This window comes from Lathamus discolor, chromosome 7 (genome assembly GCF_037157495.1).
Source record: "Lathamus discolor isolate bLatDis1 chromosome 7, bLatDis1.hap1, whole genome shotgun sequence".
NCBI lineage: Eukaryota > Metazoa > Chordata > Aves > Psittaciformes > Psittacidae > Lathamus > Lathamus discolor.
In genome coordinates this window covers 2,869,544-2,885,026 of record NC_088890.1, presented here as the reverse complement: position 1 = coordinate 2,885,026, position 15,483 = coordinate 2,869,544, and the positions used below count along the sequence as shown (strand labels likewise).

At 48.5% G+C, this 15,483-nt stretch overlaps 1 protein-coding gene across 2 annotated transcripts in view; it reads left to right on the top strand.

Annotated features, from left to right (window-relative positions):
- The first annotated feature begins 3,790 nt into the window (after positions 1-3,790).
- Positions 3,791-15,483, top strand: part of GRIP2 (glutamate receptor interacting protein 2) — a 242,594-nt gene continuing 230,901 nt past the window's right edge. For both annotated transcript variants that reach the window (XR_010614346.1, XM_065687418.1), the window contains exon 1: positions 3,791-3,915. Coding sequence is in view for 1 of the 2 variants with exons in the window: in XM_065687418.1 (XP_065543490.1) it covers positions 3,861-3,915 (55 nt within the window). In the remaining variant the exon portion in view is untranslated. The remainder of the gene's footprint in view (positions 3,916-15,483) is intronic.

Below are 15,483 nucleotides of genomic sequence, written 5' to 3'. Positions count from 1 at the left end.
GTCTTCATGTCCTGAGCCATCTGCCACTGGTGCACAACTGAATCTCACCTCACTAACTACTTCAGCACAGCTCTTAGTTTGCAGGATCTGGATGGACTAAGATCAGAAGACCCAAACGAATCTGAATCAAACCTGCCAGCTGCTGCCCTGGGCCTGGCTGTCACCCAGGATGGCTCGTCTTGTTCTCCCTTCCCTTCCAATGTAGGTGTAAGTGGAGTTCTGGGCATGGCAGGTACTGCTGTCGTGTTAATAGATGGCACAGAAGTACTTCTGCTATGTATTTGTCCCACGGCTGTTAAAGGACACTGAGCTATTCCCGAGAGGAATGACAAATCCCAGGTGAGCAACTTTTCTTACACAGCTGGTAACCAAGAAAGATGCAGTTCGGGAGTGTAGGGACAGCTTAGAGATCTTTCCCTATATAGAAAAGCTTGTCAATCAGGAAATCAAACCCAAATAAAGAACATGTCCTAATTGGAAACTTTCTCAGGCTGGGATCCATCTGGTACCTGGAGTTCTCCATAGTGCAGAGCTATCCCGTACCTGATAAGCCTTTCACTTAAGTGATTTGTAAAACTTCCCTGAGGCACCTCTGCGATGAGGAGCAGAGATGAAACCTTGAGTAGCCAGAGGCAAATCTTGCTGCTGAGTGAGTGCCTGGAATGAAAACCTCTATATAGCAGTGGGATGGTGTGGGGATCTTCACTGAGGATAAATGGTGATAAGCACTGTGCTTGCTTGAGAGGATTATGTGACTCCATGAAGGTGAATGCTCAGACGTGGTGCAAATGGGTGATGTTTTATAGGGTTGCCCTGTATATGTCTAAGGGAGAAATTAGCAGAAGTGAAAAAGGAAAGGAGGGAGTCATGAAAGCTGCCTTGAAAAGGAAAGAACATATTTCCAGCAACAGCAGTTTCAATCACAGGTTAGAAAAGTGCCTCTTGTATTGCTGTGGCTGAGTACGTTCAGGCTTGTTTTTAAATCCCCGTCTTCCTAAATAACAGTCCAGATCACACAGCTTCTTCATAACTCATAGCTGTTAACACTGTCAGCTGGCAGTCCTGAGGAGGATTTTACACAGGATGGGACCAAATGGCATTGTCCCTTGTGTTGTACAGCTGTAAGCAAATACCAACAGTATTAAGCGACTGTATCAGCTGCTTGTGCTTCAGGCTGCATGCTGACCACTTGGATTTGGAGGGTACACACAGTAATACACGGTCACCCCAGTATTGAATTCCTGACACATGCCTTAGCCTGGAAATTGATGGGCAGCAGCTGCAGTGGAGCTCTGGGCACTGCACAGCCCTAAACCATGCTGTTAGCGCGACACGGACCTCTAAGTCTTCCTTAAACACCGATGGTTTGGGGCAAGCAGTGAGGAAGGTGCAAAGTTCCCCTGGCTTTATCTTGCTATACTGGAGTCCTCCCAACACCGTCTTGTGTGCTGCTGGGTCACTGGTACCCTAGCATCTGTCTTACATTGGTTCTGCTTATGAATTTGCTGCCGGTATTCTTAGCTGTGCTTTGTTTTCTCTGACAGTTTCCCATGTGAGTGCTGAAGTCAGGCTAACGTGCAGTGCTTGAGAAAATCTCACCCACTGCACCAGCGCTGGCTCTTCCTACAGTAATGTATGTGTCAAATTCAATTGTTAAAAGCCCTGAGCTACCTTTTCAGCTGGTGATGTGCTTGCTACTTTCATGTGTAATTATTTCTGTGGCACCAATGTCCTTTAAAAGTAGTGCTGTTGTAGCCATGATGGTCTGAAGAGATTTAAGGGAAAGTCTTTTATGAGATCAGCCAGTGTAAATAGCAAAAGCAGATGAGCTTTCAGGTGCAAAAAATGTTGATTTGACCTTACTTTGAGAAGGCTCTTGCCTGTGTCATGTTTTCCTCAGACTCTCATCGCTTTTCCTGAGAGCAGTGTTAGATCAATAACAGCCCCTTTTCTGGGAATCCTTTTCTAATGTCTGGAACCTGAATATCATTGAGCAGCTGAGGAAACTAAGGTACAGAAAGGGCAGGTGATGTGCCTGCGTGAAGGGTTGAGTCACTCTAACTCAACAGCACTTGTCTCCGTGTGCTGGGTTTTAACTACCAGAACAAGCATAATCTCCTTCCACCACGATACGTGCTGGCTTTAGGTTAGTCCTTCTCTAAAAAGCTTCTGAGTTTTGCTGTCAGCTAGAATATTTGGTGTGCATCACAAACTCCTTTATTGTAGAGAAGGGAGATCTTCAGGAATCCCAGACTGGTTTGTGTTGGAAGGGACCTTAAAGCTCATCCAGTTCCATCCCCCTGCCACGGGCAGGGACAGCTTCCACTAGAGCAGCTTGCTCCAAGCCCCATCCAACCTGGCCTAGAACACTGCCAGGGAGGGGGCAGCCACAACTTCTCTGGATTGTATTGAGAGATTCAGTTGTAACTGGGTGGGAGTCAATCCCTACCTGTGCTTCTACTCTAAGTATGTTTTTGTCCTGTGGATTTTTCTGTGCTGCTAATGGGGGATAGGCAGATCTGAGCTGTAGCCGTACTCCTGCTGCTGATAGACCTCAGAAATGATTGTTCCAGCTGGGTGGAATAAGCCTTCAGGTGCCATCACTCCAATCACTGCCCTTTAAACTGATGGGTGGCTCCCCAAGTAGAAACATGGAAGGGAGTCAGCCTGTACAGGGCTGCTCTTTGCTGTGATGAGAACCTCTCTTGCAGTTCTTAGGCATTACATGCCACTCCATCCTCTGCAGTGTTGCAAGCTCTTACGTTTAAATGAAGAGGGTTGTTCTCATGGTTTATGATCGTCCCAGCTTAACCCACCAGGAAAACAAACTCCTGATAGTAACTGTAAAGCATCTGCTCCAGCCCAGCTCCTGTGTGGCTCTGGACAAGCCTGCGAAGGGGGTATGTATATAAAATACTTGTGACTAATTTAACTGTGTATCTTTAACGCAATTGCCTCAGGACCCTCACCCCTTCCAACTGCTTTTAATTCAGGTAAGGACAGAAAAGCTGGTCTGAAAATTGATATGGCTGCATCTATTCCTTTGGTTTTCTATCTGTCCAGCCTGGGTGGCCTTCTGAAACTGGAATTAGTTCATGGTGCACCAAGGAGAGCTTGGTCCATAATATTTTAGATGATAGCAGATGTTGCACGTAGTATTATCACTCATAAAGGGAAGCAGAGCTGCAGCCAGCTAATAAAAGGCCTAATGAAGAACAAAAAGCAAGCTGCTAGTCATTGCAGAGATATGTTGCCCCCAGGAAATTAAAACCATGAATACCCCAGCGCCTGCAATAAACATCTCCTTTGTGTCTGCGTGAAAGCACCGAAACCTCCGGAATACTAAGAAATGACAAAGATGCTTTTAAGTCGTGTCCCTTTCCGTACTCCAGCTGCTTGCAGGTGGTCGTGAGACGGACGGAACAGCTCAACCCGGCTGTTGTGTAACTTTATTTAGCCCAACTTGAGGCTGAATGCGCGGCTCAGTGAGCACACCTGGGCTGTAGGCTGGGAATAGCGTGGTGTCCGCGCCTTTCCAGGCTGTGCGTTTGCCCATCAGCAGCTGTACATCTGGGGGGGGCGTAGTGTGTGAGCAGACCCCATTAGGGAGAGCACATAACAGGCACCACACGTACCGCGGGATCGGCAGGTCTGAGCCTCTCCCCCTCGGCCAGCGGGGCGGGCGCTGCCCCCGGGCCGTGCGCAGGCGGGGTTGGGCAGCGCCGCTCCCCCCTCCCGGCCCCGCCCGGCAATAAAGAGGCGGGAGCCCGGCCGCGCTCGGCACCGCCGCTCCCGCCGGGCCCCCCGGGCCCCTGGAGCCTGCGCCGCTGCCCCGGGGGGCGGCCGCTGCCCCCGCCGCGATGCCGGGCTGGAGGAAGAGCCTCGCCCTGTGCCTGCAGCGGATGCAGGAGGACGGTGAGCACGGGCGGGGGGAGGACGAGGAGGATGCTCCCGGGGGTGATGCTGAGGGCTGGAGTAGGGCTGGGGGTGCTCGGGCTTACCCTCTTTACCTCCCCCTCGCCTTTTCTCCTTTGTGGGGAGAAAGGGGGCAGTTCGCTAGCCTGGAGCTCCGCGGATGAAGGAGGGGATGCGCGTCGTGCCGGTAAACTTTGCTGCAGCAAATCTGCCCTTCCACCCCCCGGTTGTGCTTGGTCTTTGCTTTTCCTTTTTATTCATTCTTTTCCTTCTATTTTCCCCCCATATCTATTTATTTTCCCCTGTAAGTGGTGGGGACCAGCCCGAGGGATGGCTGCGGGGTCCTACCGAGAGGGGCTTCCAGCATCTGGGCTCTAACTTTGGGAGGCTGCTGCTGTTTTCACCTGGTCATTTTCCCCCCAGCTCCAATTCGGGATTAAAGGGTTTGGGAATTTCCCGGAGGATTTGCCGCGTCGCCGTAATCCGATTCCCATTGTGCCGCTTCTGCTGCTCGCAGGGGCTGTGAATGATTTTGTTTACATGCTCAGGAGCGTGATGTTAAATAAATGCTGGACCTGCAGCTCGGGGAAGTCAGGAGAAGGCAGCCACGAGGTGGCACAGCCTAAGGGAGGCTTGAACCCTGCGCTCCGGTTCTGGTCTATGGGCGAAGGGGGGGTGCGAGTGGGAGGGAAAGTTTGTCTCCGAACCAAAGCGCAGTTCTCGTGTGCTCTCCTAAGGCGCAGGTGAAGGAGATGATTGGGGGTGAGCAGAAATAATCAGGAATGTGAGTCTTGATTAACCTCAGCTGCTGTGGGGCAAGTGGTTAACACAGGTGTTCCTTATGCCTCCTTTCCCTGCTGCCTCTAGACTATGTGCTGCTAATAGACGTCCCACGGATTGTGCCGTTATTTGGTGTAATGTGAAAATCGGGGGGTTCTCTGGTCCTGCTGGTTAATGAGCACGGAGAGGAAGAGTGCTGTTGGGTGGCAGGACAGTCGTTAAGCTGCTGAGTCTGATGCTGCTTCCTTGCTCCCACTGTGTATTTCTGATGTTGGACCCCTCGGGGACCGTGGCTTCCACTCCAGCCACCTGAGATAGAGCTGTTGTCCTGTAGAAGAGTAAATCAATCCCCTGTCCGACAGAGTAAGACCTGTCGGTCTTCCGTGGTGCAGTGCTCTGTAACACTGCAGCTGACAGGGATGGCTTTGAAGGCATTATAAAACACTTAGAGCAGTGAGGACTTGATGTGCAGCTGTGCTGGGGTGGCGTGCTTGCCAGGTTGCTTTATCTGTGACTTCATATGTACGTACTGCCTCTTGTCTCTTGGGTCTACGTAATGCCTTTCCTCCGTATCTTCCCTCCCTCTGACTTCAGTCCCAGCACTGCAGTGAGCCTGTGACTGGTGTGCATCTCTTCAAGTGCGTTTATGCTGGTGACATAGCATTTATTGTCATGGGTGGCTCAAGAGTAGTTGGTCTTTGGAAGTTACCATTAATCACAGACTGGTTTACTTGGAGGAAGAAATCTTGCAGGCTTGAGCTGCTGTGCTATGTAGAAGAGGAGGCATATGCCTGCTAAAGAATGTGCTGAGTTTGTAGGGAATTTCTTTCCCCTTTCCCCAAGGCAAGTGGTTTGATGGTTGTATTACAGCATAGAACTCTGCAGGGGTAGCAGAGGAGGTGTTTGCTGAGGTTTTTGTAGTGCTGCAGTGTTAACAGGTATAGTACAGGGTTTAAGTGAATGTTAGATGCTTCACATTGTGTTGTGTACAACACTGTCAGGGAATCTCTGCAGAGTTCTGATCAGATCTTGATTTTGCAGACCAATCTCCAACCAGTCTGTGGAGAAATACTGACTCCTGTGTTTCCTTGTTCAAAACAAGTTACGTCTCCCTTGTTGGCATCTCCATGGCTATGCAGATGTGGTAGGCTTTGTTTCAGGTATCTATCTGTGCAGCTTCTCCCTGAGGCATGCTCTGGCCCATCAGCACTTTAACTTTTTCTGAGGACCACTCTGTTTCCCAAAGGGAAAATCCTGGTGTTCAGCAGGAACACAGTTGTGATTGGAAGAGTAGTGTATTTTGGTTACTGAATATTAATGTGATGAGCATCTCTTGTAATCTGCTGCCATTCAGTGCTGAATTGGGAGCTTTATTAATCACAGCTGATATTCAAAAGGTCAGCAACAGTAAGTCACATAGGGGAAATGCAAGATACCCATGAACTGTGCTCCAAGTATGACTGCTGAGGCTTTTGATAGCAAAAGAAGCAAACACTCATTTCTGCTTTGGAAGCATGAATGTACGTGGGCAGGTGGGAAAGTCTCTGGGGATTTTGGCACAGCTGAGTGGATGTAGAAACTGGATGCCCAAAAAGGATGAACCGTATCTGCAGACTGAGTAGGGGAAATGTAGATGCAGATGACTTGTATAACATGGGTCACAGCAGTGGGCAGACACCCTTTGCTAAACCTGAGATGTTTTCCTGCTCCTCCTGGGAGGGAATACAGAGTTTGAGTGTAAATTTAGGTAGTTGATAAAATTCCCCCTCCTCCCCCACATGATTTTCCTTCAGTCAAACCAGAAAATGACTCTCGCCTTAAAACTCCAATATGATGCTTTATTAAAAAGAGCCCCAAACAACCCCAAATCTGAAGAAAGACTGATGGGAGTATCAAATATGGATTGAGTTACTCACCCCTTGCATGAATTGTGGGGTGGATGGAAAAGGGGAATAGGAAAGGGGGAACTTAGACCTGCTCCAAGAAGTGACAATATTGCAGTGTTGCATTGCTGCTGCTTGCTTCCTTCCCCTGTATATGGCTCCGTGCTGGTTACCTTGGAAACAGCTGTAGGAGCATTATAGGGGCATTTTGCTGCTGTGCAGCTGTGGGCAGAGGTGTCCTGTGGTGTGTGGGGATGAGAAAATCCTTCCCGGTGCAGGATGAGGGCAGCAAAGTGAAACCCATTGTGAGATCTCCCTTGTCTTGCTGCGGGTGCCATTTGGCAGGGGTGGGACCCTGGGGGGGGCTTTACAGGGGGTGTTTTTTCAGGGGTTTGGCAGAGCTGTTGGAATCCTTTAGGATGTGGAAGTTAAAATATGGCCGCAGTTTGTCTTGAGGGGGTTTGTGACAGCTGGGCTATAAACGTCAGCTCTTTATTCTGGCCTCACAACAGCAAACCAGAGTGTTCTGCTCCATCGCTGGGAAACTGTGATTATGGGTGGAAATGGGATTCTTCTTTACTTAATCACACACACCAAGGAGAAACATCCCAATAAGTTGGAATTGTGCTGGGTTTGTGTGATTAGCAGAAATGTGGAACGTCCTTCGGAGAGTTCCATGTTAGTGATGTGTGGAATAACTAAAATACAGCAACTGTTAAAAATGATGCAAATTATCCTTTGTTCATTTCCCATAAACATTTTGATCTTGCAAGCCATGTGGTGTGTGCAACTTGATCAGTTGAACCATTCTGCTGCTTAAAATGAAGTGTCTGCTCTTGCCGTGGCCACATCGGAAATCACTCAGTTCCTTGGAAAGGCCTGAAAGGAGGTTTCTGTATTTATCGAGTTATCCCAGGACCATCTTTTAGTGCCAGGTTGAGTCTATTCAGTTTTAATACATTGTCTTAGAGTCCTTTTGTCCAAACCTACAGTGACATGATCTATTGTACTGGCACTTAATTTTCAGTAAGGAAATTCGACTGGATAGCTGTCAGCTAAGTAGTGTGCAATTGAACTGCTCCGTGTTGAAGGGCTGTTACGTCTGTCTGCTGAATGCAGTGTATTAATATATGCCTGCTTGTGCGACTCTTACTTTATGCTGCATCCAAGCTTTGTTGGGGTGAAGACTTGCACCTGCGGCTCTGAGGAATTTATGGGCTGCTGTTTGTTGGTAATATTCATTATCCAGGCCACTGCTTTTAAACAAAATGTAAAGGTGGAGGTTCTGACCCTCCACTGAAGTGTGCTGGGGAATTGGGATTGATTGAAGGCTGTGGTGGTAATGCTTAAGGGATAATGTTCGTTCATCAAACTGATGGGACAGCCAGAGCAAATCCTGCTAGACTTTGATGGGGTCTTTTTCGTTCATTAATATGCTGATGTGGATTTGGTACCCATTGGGTGAGGGAGTAATAGCAGCACTGAGCACTCTGCTTGCCTGCTCCTCTCCTCGCTGCCTGTCACGCCGTCAAGCTGTGCTGGGTTTGGGCTGCTGCTTTTGATCCTGAACTCTGGCAATCCTGAGCCTTAGCTCTGATTGAGAAGTCCTGCACAGCTTGGGGATGATGGAGCCGCAATGAAATGATTCTAAAGCCTCGGTGGAATTTGATTAAAGACTGAGATTGAGCCTTGGTTTGGTTTTTGAAGTGGTCTGCCAGATGGTACAACCTGAATGTGATCCTGTGTTCACAGAATTTGGCTGTATGAACTTTACGGACATCATGGAGTTCTGTTTTCTCTCGTTTAAGCACTCTGTAGGGCTTCTTGCAAAGGAGTTTTTATTAGCAGCATTGAGTGATGATGCTCAGTGCTGAGCAAATGCATCAGCTGCGGTGGTTTGGCATGTTTTCCCTTAGGAGGTGCCAAGGCTGGGAGGTGTGGTGGAAACCTTTCAGGAAGCAAAAGACCTTGATGGGAGCCATGAATTGTGGTAGCCAGGAGAATTCCAGAGTAAGAGTTGCCAGATCTGGCTGGATTCAGGCCATGCTTGTTGTTCTCCAAACCTGTTGGTGTTGCTATAGGCTCATGCCAAGCATAGTGGAAAAGCACATGGGTAATTCCCAGGCAATGGATGTGGTCTTTGAAATTGTTCCAGTCTTGAGCTGTGATGGCAGCTGCTGAACCAGAGGCCTATTGGTTCCCTGGCTTGCACTGAGATGAGGACTGCTCAGGGTAAACTGAGGCGCGTGTCAAGTTAAGAGGTGGATGCTTTGCTGTTTGTCTCGTCTAAGCAGACACAAGTGCAGGGGAGCCGCTCAGTTGTACCCACAGCCGGACCCTTCCTGGGTGGATAGCCAAAGGGGGGCTCTCCACCTGGGCATGTCCTCTATATGAGGCTGTGGTAAAAATTGCCATTTCCAGTTCTCCCAGTTCTCCCCCCTCTGTTTGTCTTTGGAAGATGAAGGTATTCAGATAACTCAATCAAATACTTTTTACAATGGGGGTGATTTTCCTGTTAGTGACTTCCCCTCACTAATGTCAGATGAACTTGGCATCTAGTAAGTACGGGCTTTCTCTGTGGAGCCAGAACTGATTTCTGGCTCCAGCACAACTTGCTGATTCCACTGATAGCACTGGGAGAGCAGCTTTCTGCTGGGAAATCACTTCAGTTGAGCGTGTTTTCCTATGACAGCTTCAGATATTTTGCATTTAAACCATTCTGCATCTAAGGAGAAGGGGGCTACCATGTGCTGTTTGAGGTCAAGGAAATGCTCTGCATTACAAGGTGGTTAGATCTGTATCTTACCTGTGGTTCTAAGCAGAGGTGTTGGTGACCCTGCCAGTTAAACTGCTGTCTTGGTGAGTAGAAACCTCTTGCTGAGGCTGCAGAATAAATTCAATTCTACATTCTCTGAGTTTTCTATGAAGTAACACACTTTTTTGCTGAACAACTTTATTTCTCACTGTGAACAAGGCGTTATTGAGCTTCCATTTTAGCAGTTACATTAACCTTGGCTGCTGCTTTGTTGCTGGAGTCAGAGGCTATTCTGAGTATTTATCTGGCTTATAGATGTTGTTACCTTTTCTTGCGCATGTGATGCTGTTCGTCAGCTTGGTGACACTTCATTCATCTGTGCAGGGAAATAAAGGTCCTGGCTCACATTCCAGTACACATTGCCTCATACAACCCAAAAGGGGAGCTGCTACTAGAGTCAAGTATTACATCAAGCTTGAGAGATCTCACTTGAGTCCTGGGGGAAGGAGCTGAGATTGGCCTCTGTTTTTCATCTCATGCTTCCATTTAAAAGCAGTAGTAATAATAGTAAAGTGTTTTCCTTTCTGTTCCTGGGGCAAAGTTTAGGTGATCCTACATTGTCTGGGCACAGAGGGCCCCTGTTTTGTCTTTGGTCCTAGTTTGATAGGAGCAGTTGCTCAGGAGCAGTGTGTAGACTTGACGTTGTGGGGGCAGAGGGCTTGTCTTCATTTGCATCCCTTTCCAGCAGAAGCCTTGAAGATTTAGCAACAAATGAGATGCGAAGAAACAAGGACTAAGGCAAACGGTCAGGGAGTGCCACAGGTTTGCAGAGATCAGTGATGCCAACTCGCTCTTTTCTTACTTGGTATCCGTGTGCTTTCCTGACGCAGGTTCAGTCTCTTCTATGTGTGCTCCAGGAAATGATGATGATTCCAGGAGAGGGGTCTCCCCCATTAAAACCATCTAGCCCAGATCCATTGCTTTTGACTACTTGAAGTTGGGGAAATTCCCTGGGGCTGTCAACGGGATGAATTTAGCAAAGAGCTGGGAGATGCGTTGGTAAATACTCGTAGCAGCTTGTCTTGGGGCTACGTGTTAATCCTGAACAGAGCCACAATTGGGAATGACTATTTTGTTTCTAGATTAAATGTTCTTTTGCTGACTTTAATCTTGGATTGGGGAGCAGTCAATCTCCTTATTTTATGTGCTGTCATGTCCATAAAACAAGCTCCTAATGAACCTCTCTTTTGTGGTGGGAGGCCAGGTAGATCTGTGGGATGCATCCCTTTGGGTCCCAGGAGAAGAGCAGCTCTGGTGCGTGCTTAGTAAAGGACACTGCTGCCCAGAGCTGGTATGTGGTTGACATGCACACGTTCTGTGTAGGATCTGGACATAATGAACAGCTCCTTGCCTCTTCTGTACCTCAATACCCAGAGGTGATGTGATCATGGTCACTGTCACTGCAACTGTCAGAGCTCTCATTTGCCTCCTTATTCCTGTCAATGGCTGGGGCCCCTTAAATTGCATGAGGTTGTTTTATTTCCTTAAATAAGGAAGTTTTTCTAGACCAGTAAGAGGGAGTGGAGGAGCAAAGCTTAAAGCAAATGCTCAGTCCCAGGAAAAGTGCAGCATTGCAGGAGATGGAAGACAGGAGTTGCTTTAACTCTGCACTGCAGAGATAGATGCAATTGCTGGAGAGCGAATGAGGATTAAAGAAATAACTTGTTCTTGCCTTTTTATAAATAACATTTGCAAACAGCTTTTGGAGAACTGGCTTAAATTGGTCTTGAACACAGAAGCCCCAAGTTGTGGAGGTTCCTTCTCAGTGGGATGGGAGGTAGCTGCAGGTAGGGTGCTTGCATGGGGCTGGAGCGCTGCCCCTAGGTGGTTTCAACAAAAACCAAGTTCAGGAATGCTGCAAATCCCATGGCATGTGTTCAGATGAGATGCTGATGCTCCATCAGTGGGTGTGCTCCCATTTGCTGGTCATATTTTGCTACTCCAGCAAGTTTCATTGGCTTTGTCCTTTACGTCCCGTCCGAGCATCTTGTGTAGTAGCACCTCATAGCATCAAATAGCTGCTGTGTTCGCCAGCAGGTCAGGTTGTAGTCCAGGGGTAACAACAGCAATTCCAGTGTGGTTGGGGATTAAGCCATAGGCCTTCTGGTCCTGTGCCAAGCTCCATTGCTGACCGAGTGCAGAGCTTTGAGCAGCATAAAGCATCATTTAGTTTCTCGATGGGGCATTTTCAGGGTTGAAATGAAATGGGACTGAGGAGTTCTGAGCTCAGAACATCAGCTGGCAAACCTCTGTGTGTCCCAGTCTTCACATCTGCACAATATGGATAACGAATGAGCTTTAAAAGGTTTTGATGTTCAGATCAAAATGGATCTGAAAGTGCAGCTATCGAGTGTAACTTGGTGGCTTTCTTTCTCTGCTTAACACCTTCACACTCAGAATTGTACCAAATACTTGGAAAAGTGACCAAAATGTAGTAGAAAATGCCCTTTTGGCACAAGGTTGTGCATCCATTGCAGCACACAGCTGGAAGAGCAAAAAATCCTGTTTAAGTGGGTGGAAAATGTCCTTCTACAGTAATGATGTGTTGTGAGTTTACCAGCTATCTAATCTAGTTTCCATCCCTTACATCAAGTGATAATCCTCTAACACATGAGGTGCTGTTAGCAGCATTCCTGTCAGCCTGGGTCTGGCTGCTCAGCCAGGCAGCCTGCCTTTGAGGAACCTCACAATTTGCCCTAGTCAGTCATGCTGCTTCCTCAGCCTCTGGAGACTGCATCTCCAACAGAACACAAAGCTGAACTGTCTGTCTTGCTGCTCTAATTGTATTTGTGCTTTTCTTCCACGCACTGCTTGCCAGGGGTGTTTGGCCATATATAGGGATAGCTTTTGGGTTGGGCTTTCTTGGAAGAGCCATTGTAATTGGCTTTTTTGGCATATCCTGTCCTAATTGAACACGATTCCTTTACTGTGCTTCCACAGGGGCTTGTTGGTAAGTGTACTGGGGATCAGAAAGCAAAAGACTCGCAAACCAGGCTGCGATGCTCAGTGTTTCTAGGGCTTGCTGCCTGTGATGCGTCCTTGCCCAGGGATGGGTTTTGCTTCCAGCTCATAGAGCCAGGCTTGCTTCATGATGAACCCTGTGCTGTTCTGGCAGCCAGCACTCCCCCTGCCCTCTGGAGGTGCCCCTTGCCAAGGGTCCTGTACGGCCTGGGGGTAATTCAGTGACAGGCAGTGCTGCAATGAAGGCAATCCAATTTCTGCCTCTGAATAATTAAGAGGGAACGTGGCTTTTGGCCAGGGTGCACCATCCTCTGTCACCCATCTGCTTCTCTGACTGTTGCTTGAAGCAGCTGCTCCTCTCCAGGGCTTCCCAGCAGGGCAACAAGACACAGATTCCCATCTACCCTTCATTGCCTTATCTAGTGAGCTAAAGTCCTCAGGGTGCCATTCCTCTGTGCTGCTTTTCTCTCCTGCAAAATCAAACCATGGTGTTTAATTGTAAGCGGCAACCTTGGCGCTCTGCTTCGGTGCAGAGATTGGAGCAAGGGATGGGAGCAGGAGGAGTGGGGAGCAAGGGGGCTTGTTTCACTGTTGACTCCCTCTGCAGCTGGGAGCCCCTTAGAGAAATCCAGGGATCCAGAAATGCAGGGAGAGCAGCGTTGAATTACGCTGCAGGGAGATCCCTTGGCCTCGGGTCTTGGTGTAATGGGCACGTTGTCAACACTCTGTGTACAAGTGGGAGATCCTTTCAGTGGGGTGTAAAGGAAAACCACTGACAAAGCAGCCCTTGCATTAGAGGGGCAGATGGTGGTGGCTGCCTCTGCAGTGTTTCAGGAGAGCTGAGGGATTCCCTCTGTGTATGAATATGTGCATGTGTTTAATGTGAATTCAATGCTGGGATGAACTGGCTGTAGAGGCTTTCCCTACCCCTGGAGTACAATAGTGGAGCACCTTTGTTAGCTGTGCCCCTGTGCAGTGAGGTAATCCAGCGTTTGACCTGTTGTACCTCAACACCAAGTAAGTGAAAGCCAAGAAAACAGCCTGGAGCTGTGACAGCCCCCAGCTTTGCAAACTCATCCGTGCCCCACTGCGGAACCTACTGCATTGAATCCCAAAACCCACTAGGTTGGAAAACACCTTCAAGATCATCAAGCCCAACTGTTGTCCCAGGACTGCAGCTGATGGGGAGCTCCTTCCCCATCTGTGGTTTTCCTTGCTCAGAGTTTGCTGCTGGAGCCTGGCAGATTCCCTGTGCTGAACCACTGCTGGGAGCTGATGTGACAGTTGGTGTCAGAGTCCTGCTTCCCATCTACCTGGCACCTCCTCAGCCTGTCTCTAACCTGGCTTGGTTAGCCACTGGCAAGCTATTAAACTCTTAAACAGCTTTGACACAGCACGTTAGTCAGGGTGGCAAGCTGGAGGTGAAACAGACCTTATCATCACACAACACCTTTGATCTGTGCTGTGAGGGGGGAGCGTTGCTGATGGCATTTTGGGGAATGTTTATGTGACAAAAAGGGCAGGGCTCTTTGAAGAGATTTCTCTGGGTTTTTTGGAGGTAGTTCCTGTTTTTCACCCATAGGATCTTGAAGTAGAACAGAAAGAGCAGCTTGGGGATAGGTAGGGGGAATATGAAAACTCATTTATGCAGCCAAGTAAGCAAGAGAACGGAGGTGGCTTGTTGGACCGTGCCGTGGCTGGATGGATTTATTAGTGCAGCTCTCTTCTAGTGTATGATGTTCCCATGTCACTGCAAGCGAAGACAGACCCAGATCTGCCCAATACCCACAAACTCCTTTGTGGAAAGATGTTCTCTTCCCATGAGTGGTTGCTTCCAACCAATAGAATAAGTCCGTCTTAATGGCTGGTTGTAGTGACCTGGCCTTGGAAGGGACCTCTGGGGTCTACTTTCCCTGTAAGTGAGACATTAACCCACCAATCATCCCGGCTAAGACTGTTTCAGGAGCTCATCGATTTTTATCGGAGGGAAATGAGTTAAAGTGATGAGCCACTGACCTATTCGAAAATGAGCAACCTCCTCGGTGTCGTCAGGAGCTGGTAATAGATCATCCTGGACAAGAGCTGGTGAAAGGGAATAAAAGGTTTTCCTCGTTCCTGCTGTTGCTCTATATTGCGGCAGTGTGCGCTTGCAGCCCAGAAAGCCAACTGTGTTCTGGGCCGCATCAAAAGGAGCGTGACCAACAGGTCGAAGGAGGTGATCCTGCCCCTCTACTCTGCTCTTGTGAGACCTCACCTGGAGCATTGTGTGCAGTTCTGGTGTCCTCAACATAAAAAGGACATGGAACTGTTGGAACAAGTCCAGAGGAGGCCACCAGGATGATCAGGGGCTGGAGCACCTCCCGTATGAAGACAGGCTGAGGAAGTTGGGTCTGTTCAGCCTGGAGAAGAGAAGGCTGCCTGGGGACCTAAGAGCAGCCTTCCAGTACCTGAAGGGGGCCTATAGGGATGCTGGGGAGGGACTCTTCATCAGGGACTGTAGTGACAGGACAAGGGGTAACGGGTTAAAACTTAAACAGGGGAAGTTTAGATTGGAGATAAGGAGGAAATTCTTTACTGTGAGGGTGCTGAGGCACTGGAATGGGTTGCCCAGGGAAGCTGTGAGTGCTCCATCCCTGGCAGTGTTCAAGGCCAGGTTGGACAGAGCCTTGGGTGGGATGGTTTAGTGTGAGGTGTCCCTGCCCATGGCAGGGGGGTTGGAACTGGATGATCTTGAGGTCCTTTCCAACCCACACTATTCTATGATTCTATGACCGTGTGTCACTGCTGTTGCACTCGCTGTGTTTTGTTCACGGGTGAAGAAGCAGTACATATTATATATATGAAGTCAACAACTTCTTGTGAGTGTAATGGAAACTCTAAGAGTCTGATCTTTATTAGCCCAGCTACAGTAACACAGATACAATTGTTATATGGGCATGTTAGTGGTTTAGTTCAGCTCTGTGTGTGGGTTTCTGTAATTGATTATGGGTAAGTTTGGACCTGTGGGGTCTCCAGTGTCAGATCTGTGTTTCATTGTTTGCTGGTGTTCCCCTCCGCCACATCCTGTGCCTGTGCTTCTCAAGGGCAGTGTTTCTCTGCACTCCCAGTGTTGTGTTGGTCATAAATATC